The 21,134-nt window shown below is 46.0% G+C and overlaps 1 protein-coding gene across 1 annotated transcript; it reads left to right on the top strand.

Moving 5' to 3' along the window:
• Window positions 1–2,499: 2,499 nt before the first annotated feature.
• Window positions 2,500–19,603, top strand: Nom1 (nucleolar protein with MIF4G domain 1). The gene is made up of 11 exons (XM_038320510.1): window positions 2,500–3,474; window positions 3,747–3,874; window positions 5,181–5,376; window positions 7,354–7,677; window positions 9,164–9,274; window positions 9,751–9,918; window positions 10,693–10,814; window positions 14,419–14,551; window positions 14,981–15,112; window positions 17,969–18,078; window positions 19,205–19,603. Exons 1-11 carry the CDS (start codon window positions 2,518–2,520, stop codon window positions 19,377–19,379), a joined length of 2,556 nt encoding a protein of 851 aa, XP_038176438.1. The 5' UTR covers window positions 2,500–2,517; the 3' UTR covers window positions 19,380–19,603.
• The last annotated feature ends 1,531 nt before the right edge of the window (window positions 19,604–21,134 follow it).

Raw genomic sequence — 21,134 nt, 5'->3', positions numbered from 1 at the left:
CTATTTTATGCCAGGCGTCCATCTTGGTACCCACTAGCTGTTTGTCTGACTCCAGTCCCTATTAACACTGACTCAGTGACCCCCCAAAAATACACAACCACGACTACCCATGACTATCTCTTTGTTATGATATGACTAACAGGGTTTTGTTGTTGTTGTTTGTTTTTGTTTTTGTTTGCTTCTGTAATGGTCCAGATGATCCAACATTTCAGAGGACCTCTGTTGGCATTTCCTCTGAGTTCTACATCCAGAACAGTTTCAAGATTGCTGGCTGAGATGATCAAGTCTTACAGAATACTCCAGTCAGGACTTGATCATAATTCTAAATCTTCTTTAGGTCCCCATAAGATTATCAGCACTCCCAATCAGCAGGAAGTAGCCTTGAAAACTACGCTCACATTCCCAAAAAATGGACTACGGATATTTATCTTTGTTTAGAGTGTTGGTTACAGTTGTTATGGATAATGGTCTGGAAAAAAAAGCTAAACAAAGGAGATTAGATTCAGAGTTCCTGTTTTGAAAAAAGGGGGGGGATTGCTGTGGGACAATGGCCTTGTATTGTTTTAATAAAATGCTGATTGGCCAGTAGCCAGGCAGGAAGTACCGGCAGGGCAACCAGGCAGGAAGTAGAGGCAGGGTGATGAGAACAGGAGAATGCTGGGAAGATGAAAGGCTGAGTCTGCAGTCGAGACCCAGATGCAAAGGACACAAGATGAGAATGCCTCACTGATAAAAGGTACCAAGCCACATGGCTAACATAGACAAGAATAATGGGCTAATTTAAGATGTAAGAGTTAATAAGAAGCCTGAGATCATAAGCCAACCAGTTTATAATTAATGTAGACCTCTGTGTGTTTCTTTGGGACTGAATGGCTCTGGGACTGGGCAGGACAGAAACCTCAGTCAACACTGTAACTTGCTTACACAGATACCCCAAAACTGTTTTGGGCAGCCTTACCCTCTTAGCTGAACAGACCAGTTTTAGCTTGCTTGCTTAGGCTTTGAAGGTTTTCTTGTGGTTTTTGCCTTTAAGAAAAACCCTTCCCCATACCCTTTCTTCATGGCAATCTCAAATTTGTCACAGAGATTGTTTGTCCTGCTAGCAGCTAATCAATAAGTCTTTTAATCATAACTGGATTGAATCTATGGTCTTTTCCCAGGGATCACAAACTCCATAACACCTAGACATCCTATACCTTGCCTGAAAACTTGGGTAGGAGTGATACCACCCATAGTGGGATGAGCCCTTCTACACCAATAATTGACCAAGAAAATGCTTCAGAAACTTGCCTACAGAGCAATCTGATGAGGCATTTTCTCAATTGACATTCCCTCTACCCAGATGGCCCCAGCTTGTGTCAAGTTTAACATTAACCATCACAGCAACCATCGTACAGAAACATCGTCCTCTTCCAGACAGGCTTTGTCCTGCTCTCATCAGCACCATCCTCCTGCTGGTCATTCTCTGGGATCCCAGAGGATTCTATAGCATCCACACTCTTTCCTGGACATCACTGGTGAGGACACGGAAGGCTGTATCTTACCTACATTCACAAACTGTGCAACTCAAACAGGAGCTGAGCCATTATTATAGTGATAACAGTGACCTTGTAAACTCATAACTCTATAGATAGATATTCAGCATGGGCCGGGCAGTGTTCTAAGGTCTATGCATCCATTACCTCACATGTTCACTCTATGAAGTCAGCAATATCTTCCCATTCATGAAACGATAAACTCTTTGCTTCAGAAATCACTCTTCCTACGATGTGACCTTCAGGCTCTGCTCCTGAAAATATAAAATGCTATATATTCAAATGTATTTATCACAGTGTCATTTCTAATATACAAATTTTGAAAATAACTAGTCAGGTGCAGTGTTGTGGGCCTGGGGTCTTAGCTACTAGGGAGACTCAACTAGGAAGTGCTTGCGGCTGAGAGTTCAAGGCCAACCTGGGCTACAGACTGAGACATTGTCTCAAAAGGAGAAAGAAAAAGGATATACAGAGAAACAGTATTGACTGCCTTCCTTTGGGTCCACATGCATGCATAGGAAAACAAGAATGAGTGGAAGTTAGAGCTAGGGTGAGTTCTGCTGTGCACCCCAAAACAAAGTGACCGGGTTTCAGATTCCTTCCTTCTTTCTTCCTTTCTTTCTTTCTTTCTTTCTTTCTTTCTTCCTTCCTTCCTTCCTTCCTTCCTTCCTTTCTTTCTTTCTTTCTTTTTCTTTCTTTTTTTCTCCCTCTCTTTCCCTCCCTCCCTTCTTTCTTCCTTTCCTTCTGTCTTTCTGTCTTTTCAAGTCAGGGTTTTTCTGTGTATCCCAGACTGTCTGCCTCAAACTCGGAGCTTCAGTTTTCAAAGACTCTGTTAGTGTCTGTGACTGCCGCCCTCCGGCCAACAGAGGGCACCGCCCTTCCATCCCAACTTTTTAGTTTCACAGAAGCGCTCGTCCGGAAGTTCCGCCCCTAGCGGAAGTCGCGCAGCTGGGCATCCCGGAAGTTAGCCTTATCTTCTGGCATGGGTGCCGCACGCCGTGGCGGAGCGCACTCGCGCGCGGTCCGCCCTAAGCGTAGCGGCGGTCGCCGCGGTCCGGGTGGTGGGGAGGGGGCCCTGAAGCGGATGCGGTTGGCAGTGGAGAACTTCGTGCGGGCTACCTCCGAGAGCGAGGCCCTCGAGGGCTGCGAGGCCCGCGGCGCTGTGCCGCACTCCCGGCTCGGAGGGCGAAAGAGCCGCAAGGAGCTTCGTAAGGAGAAACGACACCTGAGGAAAGTGCGGCGCCTGCAGAGGACGGTGGGCCCCGGGGACCGAAAGGGTAATGTCGGTCTTACCGGCGGCCGGGAAGCTCCACCGCCCTCTGACTCACAACCGACCCCTGCCACGGCCACAGCGAACCCCACCAAGGCCAAGGCTTCCTCCGCTAACATTAAGGCCGCCACGACCCAGAATAAGGTTAAGACTTCCTCTTCTCCTGCTACGGCGGTGTCACCTAAGGCCAAGGCGAAAGGTGGCCCCGGGAAACCCGGTCCCGCCACCTCTGCCGCCCGGAAGCGGGCACTTCTAGCGGCCAACGAGGAGGAGGACCGAGAGATCCGAAAGCTGGAGCGATGCCTCGGCCTGAACAAGCGCAAGAAGAAGGGCAACGGCAGCTCGGTGCCGCTCAGCTTCGCGCGCGACGGACTAGATTACATTCTGGGGGCCCTGGAATGCGGGAGAGGCGGTGGCCTGTACGAAAGCAGCGGAGAGGAGGAGGAGGAAGCCAAGGCGGAGACTGAACAGGCACTGGAGAGTGACCTAGAGAACAGTTCCGAGGAAAGTGAGGAGGATTCATACTCGGAGGATCAGAACGATGTAAACTCGCACAGGGAGGAAGAAGCAGAGGGTGGGACGCTAGAAAATAAAGGGAATAAGAGAGTCCGTTTTGCAGAGGCCGTTGAAAAGAGCGAAAGTTCTTCGGAAGACGACACAGAACATGAGGTATGGCGCCAACAATGTGTAAGGCCCTCTGGGCTGTCATTCCAGACGGGGTGAGGGGGCAGGGGACACAATGACAGCCACAGCCTGCCCAGGGAAAGGCCAACCCAGGCCATTCCAGGCATTCGCTCAGTAGAGCGTCTCTGTTGAGCAGCCGTGTCCTGGAATGATAGCTGCTCCAAGTCCTCAGGAGGCGGGGTGGTGTTTGAGTAAAGAGGAAAAATACTAAGTTTGTCGACTGTAAATTTTTTTGCGATTTCGTTTCTGTCTTCAAGGAAAGGCACTGTGTTGAAAGTGGTGAAAAGTACATCCCGCCGCGGTTGCGGGGCGAGGAAGCAGGGGATGTCCACAAGAAAGAAGAGCTGGAAAGGCTCAAGAAACACGTTAAAGGCCTCATTAACAGGTGACCTTATACAGTGATGGCATATTATCAGTTAGCTGTAGAAACCATCTAAAAAGCGAGCGATGGAGCTAGGACTAGACAGTGTTTTGGATCCTTGTTCTTGGTGTGAGATAACTGGACCACTCTTGAAGAGGTAGGATGCTCAGCTGTTTGGTATTGCCCTTTCCGTGTTTGAAGACCTCCCACGGGTCATTCTGGGAAGCAGGAAGAGAAAGGTAAGGGTTCTTTCTGTGTCATCCCAGGAACGGCCCGGCTGAAGTCACTGGTGGTGACCAGGACCCTCCATCGCCATTTGCGTCGTCATTTTCTGTTGTTCATTTTAAGAATAAAACATCAGAGGGTTCATCGGAAGCCACGTGGGTGGGGATTTGTCACTTACCTTTCCCTATTGGCTGTCTAGACTTAACCCGTGGATCAGAATCGTTTGTCATGTCCCTCACTTGGCCTCATTTGGGTCCCTCTTCCAAGCCCTCTAAAGATGACCACTGTCCTGGCCTCTAGCACCTCATCTAATTTTGTCAGGTTTCAAATATATATATTGTCCTTTTGTTGCTTAACCTGTTATTATAGATGACTGGGAGTTACAAAGACAGGGAGGTGGGGAGAGTGGTCCTTAGAGGGATCACCCCCAGCCTGTATTACAGTTAAAAACAAAACAGAGAGAGAAATGGGGATGTGGCTAAGTTGGTAGAGTATTCATCTAACATGCACAAAGCGTAAAGCCCTAGCTTGCCAGGCCACATAAGCCAGGCATAGTGGTACATGTCTGTAAAGTCTGTAATCCCAGAACTCTGCAGGTACATGTCAGAGGATCAGAAGTTCGGGATCATCCTTGTCTAGACAGGCAGTTTGAAACCAGCTTTGGATACGTGAGACCCTGTCTCAATGAAACTGACACAGCGCTCACACCTCTACTTTCTGTACTTCCACCACTCCCTGTTGTTTGGTCAGCTGGTTCAGTAGTAAGCACAGGTACACAGGGTGTGTCTGTGTCACATAAGAGATGAGTGAGTTCGTGGTTTTTTTGTTTGTTAATTTGTTTTTAACTCACCACCTAGGCATGATCACTGCCTCTGGGGGATAGTAGATCAGGCCACCTGTGGGCATATGTACAGACGTAGAGAGGACCCTAGGGTATGATTCAGTGGCTGTGCACCGCTAAAACATGGTTTCATTATTTCAGGATTCTAGAGTGTGTTAAGAGCAGTATGCACCAGGTTTTTGTAGCAAAGTTAGGGTGGTTTTTGGGTCATATAATATCCATAAAACAGAATGTATCAGTAACACTGCTCATACTTCACTGCAGGCTGAGCGAGCCAAACATGGTATCTATAAGTGGGCAGCTGGAGGAGCTGTACATGACCCACAGCAGGAAGCACATGAACGACACCCTGACTGCTACCCTCATGGATGCCTGTGTCACTGCCTCGGCCATGCCCAGCAGACTGATGATGGAGCATGTCCTCTTAGTCAGCATCCTTCACCACACGGTTGGGATAGAGGTACGCCTGTGCCATCTGGGATAGTATTCCATGTGGAGTCAGTGAGTTCGGGAAGCTCGGGACAGAGGAGAGATTGGCCTAACTCCCTCAGAAGCCCTGTTCTGCAAGGTCTACATTGGCCGTCTTGTGACTTGTGCTTCAGTAGTGCTCCCCCCCCACCCCCTGCAAGGGTGTGCTTATTTCCACATGCGAAGCCCGAGTCCATTTTCTTGCTATTACAAAGTGTAATGGACACCCTGGACAGCTTTCCTGGTGCCCCATAATCACAGTAATTGACACTGTTCTGTGGCTGCTGTGGTGCCTCCCCCATCCTACTCCACACGGGGACAGTTCAGCAGACTTAATCAAAGTGATTTGAGTGCAGACGGCATTTCTGTGAGTTATTTTAAAAGTCATAGATATAACCACCGCAGCACATCAGGAATTTACTTGATTTGAAAACCTGAAATTATCGGTCCTGCTTCCCATTTAAACCTTTGCTAATAGCGTGCAGAACAATGCGATGACTTGTTCAAGGGGAAGTCATTTAGTACTTTAGCTAATGGCATCCGCTCAAGCTGGTGCCAGATATGCTGCCTTTTCAGGATGCTGGTTCCCATTGAACTGTGCTGAGAAAAACCTCCCAGGAGCTCATGGGAGGGAAAAATAAGAAAGGGTCTTCTCAGCTACTGGGGCCTTCTGTCAGTCAGTTAACATTCAGGCCTTTGCAGGTTTGTGCTAAAATTCACATATCAGAATCAGTGTTGGCGGTGTGAGTTTTTTTTTTCCTATTTCTTCGTTATACCAGTATCTTTAATTTTAAAAACATTAATAGAATTTAAAATTTAGATGGTTACATAATTGGACCTAATTGTGTGCTGAAAACATACCTGAGTTAGTGTCTCTATGCTTCTTGTGACCCTGCTAACATTCTACGTGAGTGTAGGATGGTAGGACTATTAGGAGAGGATGTGCTTCAGTCTCTTCGGTGAGAAGACCTGAGCTGGGAATCAAGCCTCAGGCCTTTAGTTTGGGCCTCCAGAAGTCAGTATTGCCAGTCTTTCTAGCTTCGTTGTTTAGCAGTCTAGCAATCCTGTGTGTAGTTGCCCATTACACTCTGAGCTATATGTGGATCTCATCTGCCTTTGTACATCCACATGTCTTACCTGATGTGAATTTTAACATAAATATGCACTGGGCCAGCTGACATTGAAACAGATTTTGACCAGCAGCCCACAACCTACCCATCCCTGTGTAGTTCCTAGAGATCCAGACCAAATGCTGGGAATCACACTCAGTGGTGCCTACGCTGCCAGTCTGCCCCACATCACTGTGAGCAGCAGCGCTTTCTTGCCCATATATCACAGCTGCCTTACTCCTCTCCCAGCTGGATAGCCTGCAGGAGAAAGTAGTCACAGATTGACACCACCAGCTGCAGGGTTGCTGCCATTTCTACCTTCACTGCCTTTGTTCAGAACCACCACAAGTTGAAATCCTGGCCTTCCCCAGCATACACTTATGAATTGTAAAAGATGTTCCAGAACAGCAAAAGAACAGCTTCATCAAGCATCTGCTAGTTCTTGGCCTACTGCTCTCCCCTGGCTATCACCCTTGCATGTATTCTGATACCAGACTCAGGTCATCGGGTGGCAAGCAAGCTCCTTTATATAAGCAGAGCCATCTTGCTATCACTTCTTAAAGGAATTTTTCTAGGGAGCTACAGTGACTCCAAGGGAAGCCACCACTTCTTTGATGATTCTAAACACATGAGAGTATTTTTATAGAAAAGGTTTCTGTGCTGAGGCAAGCACTCAGTACTGTATTTGTTATCTAGAATCTTTTCATCAGTATGTGAAGACTGAGTTACTGAAGTCTGCATTCTTAGTTACCAGCTCCCCTGCTGGAGTTCCTGTCCCACCTGTATTCGTGTGTATTTTGCGGGTATTTGTGCAGTTTGACAGACAGGATCCATGATGACATTTCTTCCATCTCCTTCAGGTTGGTGCTTGCTTCCTTGAGGCTGTGGTGAAGAAGTTTGATGATGTCTATAAAGATGGAGGTGAGGGGAAAGAACTAGACAACCTGTTTACCATGATTGCACATTTGTACAACTTCCACGTGGTACAGTCTCTCCTCATCTTTGACATTTTGAAGAAGCTTGTTGGAACTTTTACGGAAAAAGACATTGAGCTGATCCTGCTGATGCTGAAAAATGTGGGCTTTGCATTGAGAAAAGATGACGCCCTGTCACTTAAGGAGCTGATCACAGAAGCCCAGGCCAAGGCCAGTGGGGCAGGCAGCATGTTTCAGGACCAGAACAGGGTAGGAGTGCCACTTGACCTGCTGAGTGTCCCTGAAGTACATAGAGCGTAAATGAGTAGCTGGCAGAACACTAGTTCATGCCCTACTGCTCCTTGTTCTCTTCTGCCTTACCTAGTACTCTGACTTTTTCTTTAGTCTGCAGACTGACCTTGGTTTTGAGGGATCTGCTTTCGTTTCCTTGGGTTTTTTTGAGATGAAGTCTCAGTATGGAACCCAAGCTGGCCTCAGGCTCATGATCTGGTGTGGGAAGTCGTTCTGTACATATGTTGCTCTTATTGGTTAATGAATAAAGAAGCTGCTTTGGGCCTATAGCAAGGCAGAATAGAGCTAGGTGGGGAAAACTAAACTGAATTCTGAGAGAAAAAAGGTGGAGACGAGACACCACGTAGCCGCCAGAGGGAAAGAAACAAACTGCCGGCTGGAACTTTGCCAGTAGGCCATGAGCCTTGTGGTAAAATATAAGATAATGGAAATGGGTAAGGGCTAGCTAGAAATACGCTTAAGCTAGTGGCCAAACAGTATTGCAAATAATATAGTTTCTGAGTGATTATTTTGGGGCTGAGCAGCCTACAGTGATGGATACTCTTCTGAGTGCTGGGATTACGGGTGTATACCACCACGCCTTATTTGAACCTTGTTTCTTCATTAAGAACTCATACATATTTTATGATTATAAATGGTTTGTTTGCCCTCTCAGAAGCTCTTTCCCACGCTTGGGTGTCAGCGGCAGAGGCTTAATCTTGCCAGTTTCCTTTGTAAAATGGGCTCAAGGCTCTCACCCCATCTGAGGGGTTAGGACAGCACCTGAGAAGCCCAGATGTGACCTGTTGAAGAGCATCAGTGTGGGAACCTGGGGGGTCTGACTAGGAAAGAGAAGGCCCAGGGAGCCAGGATTTTCTCTTGGTGGAGGAAAATCTGAGCAGATAGTTATTGACAGATGTTCTACTCTGATGACGACTTTGATCCCAGTGTAGGAAAGATGAGAGATGACCAGAGCAGGGGGAAGGTTTCAGGAATCTCTAAACAAAAGTAGCATGTGTGAGGGTGGTGGCAGTGGGTGTCACCTTGGGAATCAGAAGTAAGTGACTTTGGAGGAGCAAGGACATGGGATGGGAATTTGGGGTCACCCCGTAGGACATACAGGAGGAGATCTGAGGCTGGAAGGGAAGGTGACAGCTTCTGAATATTCAACTTGACATCTAGATAAAGTCTTGAAGAAGGGTTTGCAAGGAAGGATTCTGGTCACCCTCACACCAGGGCTGGGGTTGTGGGGGTGCAGGAGAGAAGGCCACCAGATAGTGAGACATGTCTATTTTAATGAACTCTATCACTGAATGAACTGTTAGAGGTATCACAGACTGCCTCCAGACTCTCAGTGTTCTCATCAGTGGTGACCATGTGCTTCAGCCATGATGTGTTTCTCACCATGTGGAATCCTCAGTGGCTGTTAAATGATGCCTTCGGGTCCTTTTCCTTTTCCTTTAAGGTGCGGTTCATGTTGGAGACAATGCTGGCCCTGAAGAACAATGACATGCGTAAAATCCCTGGCTATGATCCTCAGCCTGTGGAGAAACTAAGGAAGTTACAGAGAGCTCTGGTGAGTGACACCCTATTCTGGTTTGTCCTAAGTCTCCATGCTATCATAGACTCATTGTGAACAGTGATCATGCTATGCCCAGCACAAGTCTTAAAAACTGTAATCTGTAGTGAGATTGTGGAACCTCCATGCACAGGAATCATCAAGTTGGTTGAGTGCCCAGTCTGAGTCTCCTGAGGTGTCCAACCTGTGGTCTTGCCATACAGCGTGAGATGGTTACTGTGGGCATTCTAACATAGTCATTGTTGCAGAGCCCAGGTCACACACATTTGGATAATGGATCCATAGACTTCACAAACAGAACACGAAGAGTTGACGGCTCTTTCTGACATTTTTCCAAACAGACTAACTGTTCCAGTTGTCCATGATTCATTGCCATAGTCATACACCCAAACTGCCTTTTTCAAACAAAGCATAAGAGAGGTTCAGAGTGTGAGCCAGCCAAAGCTCTTCATGAAGCCTTTTTTTTTAATCAGGTACGCAATGCTGGCTCAGGTTCTGAAACTCAGCTTCGAATCTCCTGGGATGGCATCTTAAATGCAGAACAGACTGGTCGCTGGTGGATTGTGGGGTCTGCATGGAGTGGGACCCCAATGATCGACAACAGTCATCAAACGCTCTTACAGAAGCCGCCTGCAGGAACGGTATGAAGACCCCAGTGGCTGCCTAGCCTGCTGTGTTAAAAGTCTACTCTGCCTAAAGTAGCTCCCTGTTATTCCTGAGTATTCATGAAGTATACCACACAGGCTTATCAGGATGCCTCATAGAAGTAGCTCTTCTCAGCATATGATTAATTCAGTTTCTCTGCTTCTAAGAATTTTTATAAATTCCAACACCCACTGGGTGGTGGTGGCACACACCTTTAATCTCAGCACTCAGGAGGCAGAGGCAGGGGATCTCTGAATTTGTGGACAGTCTGGTCTACACATTGAAACCCTCTCTCAAAAAACCAAAAATGAAAAAAAAAATTCCAAGACCCAATTTAAATAAAATCTAGAAACTGAGTGTGATGAGAAAGGGGTAAAGATGAAACTCAGCAGAGAGGAGCTGTTGTCGGAACTGGGGCACATGCTGTTCCCAGGAGGTGTAGGTTCCAGTCCCTACTTTGGATTCAAATTGTGACTCTGATTTCCTTTGTCTTTCCTTGCTGGGGACCTTGGTCTTACTTCCAGACTCCGGCAGCAGCTTGTATCTGAACTTGATCTTCATTTGATACACAGATCTGATCCACAGAGCAAATCCACCTCCTGAGAAGGCTCCCACTGAGCTTTTCTCCCTTATGTGCTCAAATGTGTATGTTACACTTTAGAAATTCAGGTTTAGAAACGTGCTATGCTAAGGAACAGTGTCCTGTTTCTGAGGAAACTTCTTCCATCAGGATGATGGGAGGGTCTGGACACTGACCACTTTCTTTTCAGGTGAGCTCCAAGATCCTGGAGCTTGCAAGGAAACAGAGAATGAACACTGATGTCAGGAGGAGCATATTCTGTACTATCATGACAAGTGAGGACTTCCTGGATGCTTTTGAGAAGCTGCTGAAGTAAGCATTGGTGTGAGCATTTTGATCTGTTATTTAATAGACATACTGTACATAGATCTAGGTTCAGCTTTTGGCTAATCTGAACCTCTCATCTGGGTATCTGGGTTCCCTGAGAAGCTCATGAGTCATTGACCCCTACTAGTGCACCCTTGCAAGTGGTATGTGCAGCATCAGGTGAGAGCTTGATTGGCAGTGTTTAAGTAACCAGCCACTTGATTGTCGGGGTTGTTGCTTGTCGGGAATTATTATCTCTATCTTTCTGACTCGTAATATAAAGCTTACAATATAGTTCCTTTAATTAGTTGTAAATTTTACAAAGAGTCTAAACAGTTGAATGTTAAATCCTTCCTTAATCTGGTTCAAACTTAGAAATAAGTGCAAGTCTGATGATTGGGTTTTCTGAACTGGGCCTTGTTGATATGGAAACCTTGAGCTTGCTTATGCTTCTGCGACCTTGCTGTTTGCTGAATGTAGGCAGCACTGAGTCCCTCAGTCAGTTTCTGTCTCTGAGAGACTTTGTTAAAGAAGGATTATCCTGTCCAGTCAAAGGGTCCAAGTTGCCCATTGCTAGTCAGTTGTCGGAGCCTGCTCTAACAGAGTCAACCAGGGTACCTGGAAGGGGGCGCTGTGGCTAAAGAACTGTTAGACCGAGAGAAACTGAGACAGAAAACATAAGGTAGATTCGGGAGACTGCCAGCTTACTCTGCACAGCCCTGGGTTTATTTCAGAGCCTGCTTATACACAAAAGCAGAACAAAGCACAGCACAGACCTTCAGATTCCTGTTCTTGAGCAAGCAGTTTCTTCTATCTGGATGTGCCCTCAACTGGCATTCACCAGCCTGTGTTCGATAATGTATTCTTTCTCATTGGGCAAAATGCTCTTTCCCATGGACTTAATCAGAACTTTCTCACAGCCCTCAAGGATGCAGGCAGGGCAGGCAAGCTTGAACTCAAATGACTTTTAAGTCAGAGTTGACTCCAAATGGAAACTGAGTCACATGTGGGCTCCCACAGTCAACTTTCTGTCTCTGTGATAGAATGCCTGAGAAAATCAACCTGAAGGAGGAAAAGTTATTTGGGCTTATAGTTTCAGTCCATGGTTCTCTGACCCTGTTGCTCTGGGTAGTGGTGGGACAGTACATCATTGCAGAAACGTGGGTAGAAAAGACCTGCTTATTTCATGGAAACTGGGAAGCAGAGAGAAGATCTAGCTACCCTGCATTCCCTTGAAGGGCATGTCCCCAGTGACCTAACTTCCCTTCCACTGGGCCTTCTCAAAGTTCCTTCACTTCCAGTAACACCATGGGGTAGGGACCAAGCCCTCAACACATGACCTTTGGGAAATGTTCCAGTTCTGACTGATGTCCTTTATGCCAAAAAGTATTTCCTTCACTGTTCTCTCATGGCCTAGTTAGCATTAACTGTCAACTTGACACGGCCTAGAATCACCTGAAAAGAATCTCAATAGAGTAACTGTGTGTAACAGGTTGGTCTGTGGATGTGTCCGTGAGGGACCACCTTAACTGCTGCGAGACTCAGTCCACTGTGGGCAGCACCATTCCAAGCAAGTGGTGCTGGGTTGAATAAGGAACTAGCCTAGCATGAGTAAGCCAGAGGGTAAGCCAGTAAGCAGCATTTCTCTGTGGTTCCTGCTGACTTTCCTCAGTGATAGACTGTGACCTGAAAGTGTTAGCTAGATAAACTCTCTCCTCAAGTCACTCTACATCGCATTATTTTTTTAATCAGAAAAACATAAGGAATCTAGAACATTCTAGTTCATTTCAGTGTTTTCAAACCATTGCTGGGCATGGTGGAACAACCTATTATCCTATCACTTGTGAAGCTAAAACTGATCAGTCTTACTTCCATGTTAGCTAGGATACAAAAGAAAAGGCATATCAGACTTAACAGTGACTCCCTGCCCACCCCACTTGTATTCATGAAAATCATTAGCCAGGCTGGGATTGTAATTCAACAGTGTGAGGTCCTTGACTCCAGCATTCCATCATTGCAGATTTTCTTTTTGATCACTGTCTATTCTTGTACACATGTAACCCCAAGGATTGCTATAGTGCAGCTGAAATGGGTGGCCCACATACACTTGAAAGGCATGCTGCTTCTGTCGGGTTTTGTTTGTTGCTTGGGGACAGTGTGAGGGTAACATGGCAGCAGAGTTGCTGTTTTCTCCTAAATCATACATAGAGCATCTGTTTTTGTCTACAGCTCCTGGATTCAGAGGACAGTCAGCTAGGGCTAGGGACATGGCTTAGTGGGTAGAGGTCTTGTTTGGCATGTGCAAGGTTGTGGGTTCAACTCCTAATGCCCTTCAAAAGAAGGAAGACAATCAGTTATCTTTAATCGCCAGAAACTCCAAGGCTGCATGTTCTTCCACTGATGGGTAGACTGACTGTGGGTCCTCTAGGTACATGGGTTGCTTGTCAGTCAGTTCTGCAGGAGACAGGGTAGCAAGGCTCATACAGCAAGGATGGGTCTTAAATATTCTGTACTTGGGACAAGAGCCAGACTTAGACAGCTATTTCATGACTGTTGACATGTTGCACAGCAAAACTAGAGGCACAGAAAGCACATCTGTAGTGGCCTGTGTTTCAGGAAGAGGGCCCTGCTGCAAAGGGAGGAAGGAGGTAAAGGGACTGTAGAGCTGTGTTTCCACTGGAGTGGTGGTTGTTTGACCCTGTGGCCCTGTCCATACTCACAGGACTGTACACAGGAAAGAATGCATTTTCTTGTGAGTTTTACCTGGGAGAAGGATGTTTGGGAGGTTTGAGACAGGTCTCCTTGTATAGGTCAAGCTGGTCTTGAGCTCACAAATCTCCCCACCTCAGCTTCCCGAGTGTTGGGTTATTGTTATACAGCACCACAGCTGTTACCTTAAGTTATACAAAAACAAAAAAGTACCTGGCGAAAGCCTTTAGTCCTGGTGCTCAGGAAGCTGAGGCAGGTGGATCTGAGTTCAAGGCCAACTTTAACTTGGTCTACAGAGTAAGTTCCAGGACAACCAGGGTTACACAGGGTTAGACAGAGTTTCTCTGTCTCAGAACAAAACAAAACAAGTCAAAGTGTCTGGTGAGATGGGTCAGCATTTAAGAGTACTTGCTACGATTACTAGTGCCCACGTGGTAGCTCACAAACGTCTGTACTCCAGCATAGGGCCTCAGATGTCTGCTTTTGATCCGTATGGGCAGTAGACATGCAGGTGATGCACAGACATATATGCAAGCAAAACACTCATACACATAGAAAATTTAAAAACATAATTTAAAAAAAACCAAAAAGTAAAGTCATTATGACCTTAACCACACCCGGCTTCATGGCATCACAGGAGAGTCGTCTGTGTTGTGTGCAAGAACCAGTCCTTGGCTTTTAGCTACTATACAGCTTGGGAGCTGTGCTGTGCTTCACACATTTTGTCACATCATAGGGCACTGAGGCCCATCGGGGCTGAGAACAGGCCTTGGTTGTGACCAGTATGTGACTGCCATCATCATCTTTACCAACTCCCTTTCCACTGGACTCCCCCGACAGGGAGGACTGATTTTGCCCTAAAAATTAAAGTAGTATACATTCTTAGTCTGGTTGTTTTTAGGCTTGGGCTGAAGGACCAGCAGGAGAGAGAGATTGTTCACATTCTCATGGATTGCTGCCTGCAGGAAAAAACCTACAACCCTTTCTATGCTTTCCTGGCTAGCAAGTTCTGCAGCTATGAAAGGAGATTCCAGGTAATGTAGAAGACCGCCAGTACATCTTCCTGGCTCGTTATCCCACCGTGGGTCTTGTCCATGCCAGCAGCCAGGCCTGCCTACACTGGAGAAGATAGAACATTGGGGCAAGGTAACAAGAGCCCAGAACATCCCAAGGCAGCTTGTCTGCCACAGCTGGAAGATTGTGCCAGGCTGGCTGGATACCACTCTAGTGTTTCAGGCCACTGGTATCTAATAACTGGTTGTTGCTAACAGCCGTCCTTCAAAGCCATGTGTTGACATGTGGGACAAAACTACAACCAAAAGGAACTTCTGTGATGGTGTCAGGAAGTTGCTCTTAGTCGTGACTTGGGTTATTGACTATAGAGTGCCTTTAAGGTATGTTCACAGTGAGTTGTTCCAGTGGTTTGCTACATTTTAATTGTTTTCTTCTTTACTGTTAACTAGATGACTTTCCAGTTCAGCATATGGGACAAATTTCGGGACTTAGAAAATTTGCCGGCCACTAAATTCTCAAATCTGGTTCATCTGGTGGCACACTTGTTGAAGACAAAATCACTTCCACTTTCTATCCTAAAGGTATGTATAATGCAAGAAATTAGTAAAATTCTTTTTATTTGGTGTATTTTAAAATGCCTTTACTGAACCTCTGGAGTGCTTTCTTTTTTTTTTTTTTTTTTTTTTTTTTTTTTTGGAGGGTGGGGGAGGGGTGGGAGTTGTTGGTTTTGGTTTTTCCAGACAGGGTTTCTCTGTGTATCCCTGGCGTCCTGGAACTCACTCTGTAAACCAGGCTGGCCTCAAATTCAGAGATCCACCTGCCTCTGCCTCTCTAGTACTGGGATTAAAGGTGTGTGCTGCCACCAACACCCCTAGCTATAAAATGTTTTCATTATCATAGCCATCACAGAAAATATCTAATCAATACATAATATGAATTTACTTAGAGAAATAGTGTCAAGTTACAGGGTTTGCTTTTTTGTTTGTTTGGGGTTTTTCCACCCTTTGGTTTTATTTTGCTTTGGTTTTATTTTATGTGTGTGGGCTTGCATGTGCTGAGTTCAGAAAGCAACTTTCAGGAATTGGTTATCTCTTTCCTCCCCATGTGTTCTGAGAATCAGCTCAGGTCATCAGTGTTGTTGGCAAGTTACTTACCTGCTGAGCCATCCCATCAGCCCAGTTACAGGCTTTTTAATAACCAAGCTCTAGTTATACAATGTTGAACCCGGCCCAGCTCAGCTGGGAGCGTAGAGTGAAGATGACCTTATCTTCGGGTTCACCATGATAAACACCGTGTTGCTGTAATAAACAGGATGACCAAAAGCAGCTTGGGGAGGAAGGGGTTTATTTCACTTTGACTTCCAGGTGATAGTCCATCACAGGGGAAGTCAGGACAGGAACCTGGAAGCAGGAGCTGATGCAGAGGTCCTGGAGGACTGCAGCTCTGCCTGCTTTCTAATAGAACCCAAGACCCCCAAGCCCAGAGCTGGCCCTACTGCAGTGGGCTGGGCCCTCCAGAACCAATCTCTACAGCCCATTTTATGGAGACATTTTTTTTCAACTGAGGCTCCTTCCTTTCAGATGACCCTGACTTGTATCAAGTTGACATACTACTAGTTAGGACAGACTCCTCCTTTTAAAGACATAGTTGTGGATCTTCACTGCAAAATACCATAAGGTTGTCCCTTCCCACCTAAGCACCAGTACAGAAAACAGGGTAGCCTAGTTACAGGAGGTGGGATTCAAGATGGGCTGCCAGGGTCCTAGAAAATCCTTCTGTCCTTCTGTGTCAGGTCTTCAGTGCAGTGTCCTGTGTGGATTGTCCTTCCTGCCTTTCATCCAAATAATCTGCTGACAATTTCCTTGTGACTGTGAGAAGTGTGCAGGAGCCAGCTATGGATGATAGGGTTCTCTAGAGTAACAACATATAGCATAAATCTCTCAATCTATAAAGGGGATTTATTAGAATGACTTACAGTTTGCAGTTCAGCTGATCCAACAATGACTGTGAGCAAAAAATTCAAGAATCTAGTAGTCCATGAGGTTGGCTGTCTCAGCTGATCTTCCAAAACAGTAGTCTCCAATGCCAGTGAAGGAATGGGCTTGCTAGCAAGGCAGGGCAAGCAGGCAAAGAGCAAAAGCTTTCTTTTTGCGTGTTCTTATATGGCTTCCAGCAGAAGTTGTGGCCCAGATTAAAGGTGTATCTTCCCACCTCAAACTCTGGGTTAGAAGTGGATCTTCCTATTTCATATTAAGTAGAAAGTTCCTCACAGGTGGAGTTTTAGTTCCGGGTGTAGTCAAGTTGACAGTTGAGAATAGCCATCACAGGGCCCTAGACACATCCCTGACCCTGTGCCTGGGTTCTTGTCTGTGCCCTAGGCTCTTCTCAGGGGAGCCACTCTACTGTGGTGTGTATCCTTGTTCCTATGCATGCTCTTGTCCTTTCCCGTGCCAGTGTCTGTAAGCAGAGTGTATGTGGGCATGACTCAAGTCTCTGGGCAGTGCCTAGTTACCTCCTGTACCCTGTACTTCTGCGGCTTTTTCTGTGTTACGAGCATGGACAATTTTATTAGCATTTTAAAGAGGAAAAAGTACAGATAAGCTGTAAAGCCTCAGCAGCTGCCTGGAAGAGAAAAGGAAAAGTGACCATGCCTCTTAAGTGGGCTTGGAAGTAGTCACAAAACAAAATAAGCAGCTTCAGGGTAAAACTGGAGGCTGGTTTGTTTTGTTTTGTTTTGTTTTGTTTTTTGGTATTTCAAGACAGGGTTTCTCTGTGTAACAGCCTGGCTGTCCTGGAACTCGCCTTGTAGATCAGGCTAGCTTCAAACTCACAGAGATCTGCCTGCCTCTGCCTCCCAAGTGCTGGGATTAAAGGTATGCGCCACCACTGCAGGATTGGAGGCTTTAGAGAAAGAATAAAAAAGCCCAAGATTTTGGAGGAACAGCCCAAAGTGTTAGGGGACGCATGTTTGGAAGAGATTGTGAAGCTCCGTTTAAGTTCAGCTTGAGTTTATGTTTTCTCCGTGTTGCTATCTGGGTCTCTTGAGTAATGACCTCTATGGAAGTCCACAGTGTAAGTATAGCATGTGTTTATCCTACTGCTAAAATTGAGAAGCTTTTTGCAGTCGTGGTGCTTTTCTGGGAAACACGTACATATGTGCATGCTAATTGGCCTCTCTGTGCAGAGTTGTAACTCAGGAGTGGCTGCTTCAGAGGACAGAGGCAATACCTGTTTCCCCTCTACTAGGTAACCCTAGATTTGGAGTGTTACCCCTGTAGCTATGGTCCCTGTTGCCGTGTAGATCGCAGCCTGGGAGCCAGCCCATCTTGCCCACCAGTGCTCTGTGCTTGCCAGCAGTTGGTGTTGCAGAGAGCTTGTCACAAATCATGGGAACACTGAATCAGCAGGATGATGTTTTCCTATCTCCTGACCCTTAGGTAGTTGAGTTCAGTGAATTGGATAAACCCAGAGTCCACTTCCTACGGAAAGTGTTGACTGAGCTGTTGATGGAAACAGAAGAAGAAGACCTGGGTTTAATTTTCTCAAGGTACGTGCCCAGTATTTCCTGATAAGACATGAGAAAAGAGCAAACATTGCCATTTGGGCAAGCATGGAGGTTACTCCCATTTCACTCCTGTTGGCTTATAATGCTGGGGATGTGCCTAGCACATGATTTTAGACCGAGTTCTACATTATAATATCTATGCACAGGATTGAAGAATTGCAAGACTTGCCTAATAGAGAACAGTGGTTTGTAACATGTGCATATGTTAAGCTGTTCCTTGGGTTTCATTTCATGTTCTTCCTATGAGGTGCCGACATTTCAGGCCTCTCTCTGTGCTAAGGATATGCTTCTACCACTGAGCCTCATCCCTAGCCTTCAAGAAGTTCAAGTGAAAGCTGGGCTTTTCGGTTCACACCTGTAATCCCAAAACTTAAGAAGCCGAGGCAGAAGAATTGCTATAAGCTCAAGGCCAGCCTGGTGAATTCAAAGCCAGGCCAGGACACAAAGTAAGATTCTGTCTCAAAAAAAAAAAAAAAAAAAAAAAAGAATTTTTATTTTACTTTTTGTTTATTTGTTCATTTTATTTTGTTTTTGGGACAGAGTCCCACTATATAGCCCTGACTAGCCTAGAGCTTGATTTGAAGACTAAACTGACCTTGATCTCATAGGTCTGTGCCTGCCTCTGCCTCACCAGTGCTGGAATTAAAGACGTGTACCACCACACCCAGAATCCTACTTTAAAAGCAACTAGGTGCAACCAGTTACAGCAGCTCATGTTGGTAGTCCTAGCACCTCAGAGTCTGAGGCAGAAGGGTCCAAATTTAAAGCCCCCCTAGACTGTTTTATCCAGGTGTAGTGACATTCCTGTGGTCACAACTTTTCTAGAGGCTGAGCAAAGGGGGATGCTTTGAGTCGAGGAGTTCGAGACCAGCTTAGACAGTATAGCAATAAATATATTGCCTAAAAATAAATTCTCTTAAATAAGGGACAGGGTGGGGGTGTCTCAGTAGCAGAGTACTTGCCTATCCTATGGAAGACTTTGAGTTTTATCCCATCATCCAAAAAAACAAAAGCCTGAAAGTAGGTTTTGCCTTGCTGCTTGAACTGTCAGGCACTGAGATCTGGAAGACCAGCCCCTCCCTGATCTATGTCTCCAATTCCCTTTCAGAGTGTCTGACAACCCAAAGCTGGGAATGTTGCAAGAAGGCCTGAAGCTCTTCATTAGCCACTTCTTACTGAAGCACACACAGACTCTCCAGAGTGCTGAGGAAGCCAATCTGCTGAGAGAGAGGGCAGGCCTTGCATCCAAGTCTTTACAGGGCAAAGCTATCCTAAGAATGTAGCCAAAGGACACAGAACATTTGACTAAGAGATGATTTGTGTGAATTCAAAGGCCTGTCCTGCCTCTGTAAGAGTGGGGAGTATTGTTCCATGTTTTGTCACAGTTTAAATACTATATTTTCAGATTTTTTTTTGAACCCAGGGTTGTACTGGATTTTTGTTTGTTTGGTTGGTTGATTGGTTTGGTTTTTCGAGACAGGGTTCTCTGTGTAGCTTTGGGGCCTGTCCTGGCACTAGCTCTAGTAGACTAGGCTGGCCTCGAACTCAGATACGCCTGCCTCTGCCTCCCAAGTGCTGAGATTAAAAGCGTGCACCACCACCACCCGGCTGGTTATACTGTATATTTTAAATGTATTTGTATGTATATAGCAGATCAAAGGGAAAGGGGAGAGATGGGGACGTTAAGCCATGAACACTAACCTTCTGAAAAATTAGTAATTCAGAAGCTGGGCCAAGCATGGTGGTGCAGGCCTCCAATCCCAGCCTTCAGGAGGCACAAGTAGGCAGATCTGTGAATTCAAGGCCAGCCTGGTCTACACAGCAAGTTCCAGGACAGCCAAAGCAAATCATGAGACCCTGCCCAAAAAAAAAAAAAGTTCAAAAGCTAAGTTACCCTGGTGATTAGAATCTGATATCTCCCGCTTATCAATCCCACCTTGGGGACTATTTGATAAGACAGCTTCAGATGGGTATTGGGTACCTGGTGATAACAGGGAGAGATGGGAACACTTGTGGTGGGTAAGTAAGAAGGAATGGCCTTGGATGCATGAGTACTCTTTATTTTACAGCCTTAAAGTTTGCTTTTCTTTCAAATGCTGTAGACTTGACTAGCTCTGATCTTCAGTTGTTGGAAAGCAACTAAATAGAAGTAGAATGGTCCTAAATCAGAGCCCTTCCACCCAGCAGTGTTCTGTGTAGAGTGTGCATTCCAGGAAGGGAGGCACAGACCAGGAATGCTGCTCCTGAGTGAGTCACCTCTTCGGTTTGAGTTTTGAACAGCATGTCCCTGTAGCAGTGTGAGATGACCATGTGTACTCAAGAGATGTCCATGTAGATCCCTGAGGATTGAGTTCTGAGGTGTTCAACAGTGTTGCTGTTCTTATTGCTATGATACACACCTGGCAAGAGCAGTGGAAGGAAGGGTTGCCTGGGGCTCGTACTGCGTAGGCACAGTCTGTCATGGTGGAGTGCCATGCAGCAAGAACTCAAGGCAGCTGGTCACATTGCATCTGCCATCAGGAAGCAGCAAGATGGACACAGGTGCTCAGCCCACTTTTTCCTTCTTACTAAGTCCAAGACCCCACCCATGGGAAGGTGCCACCATGTTCAAGATGGGTCTCCACCTAAATTATCCCAATCAAAAAACTCACTTTGAACCTCCAGAAGTTTGCTTCCTAGGTGAATCCTATCAAGTTGACAGTGTATACATTTGGGGGCTGAGAGTACAGCTCCATGGTAGAACATTTACTTGAACCCTGGGCTCACTCCTTAGCTTCACTCAGAAAAGAGTGTATGTTCTTATTTTTTTAAGTTTTATTTATGTATGCGTGTGTGTGTGTGTGTTTGGAGACCAAAAAAGGGATCCCTGGAGCTGGAGTCCCAGGTCATTGTCAGCTGCCAGTGTGGGTACTGGGAGCCAAACTCGGGTCCTCTTAGAACAGCAAGCACTCAACCACCAAGCCAGATCTCCAGCCCCAAATGAGTCTTGTTGGTGTTTGTTTGTTTGTTTGTTTGTTTGTTTGTTTGTTTGTTTTATG

The sequence above is a fragment of the Arvicola amphibius genome, chromosome 2 (genome assembly GCF_903992535.2).
Source record: "Arvicola amphibius chromosome 2, mArvAmp1.2, whole genome shotgun sequence".
NCBI lineage: Eukaryota > Metazoa > Chordata > Mammalia > Rodentia > Cricetidae > Arvicola > Arvicola amphibius.
Note: the sequence above shows the minus strand (reverse complement) of the source record. Positions and strands in the feature narration are given on the sequence as shown.

Coding starts and splice junctions, on each gene's coding strand:
- Nom1 (XM_038320510.1), top strand. CDS start 2,518: ATGGGTGCCGCACGCCGTGGCGGAGCGCACTCGCGCGCGGTCCGCCCT. Junction 3,875..5,180: donor GTTAAAGGCCTCATTAACAG/GTGACCTTATAC, acceptor ACTTCACTGCAG/GCTGAGCGAGCCAAACATGG. Junction 7,678..9,163: donor TGTTTCAGGACCAGAACAGG/GTAGGAGTGCCA, acceptor TTTTCCTTTAAG/GTGCGGTTCATGTTGGAGAC.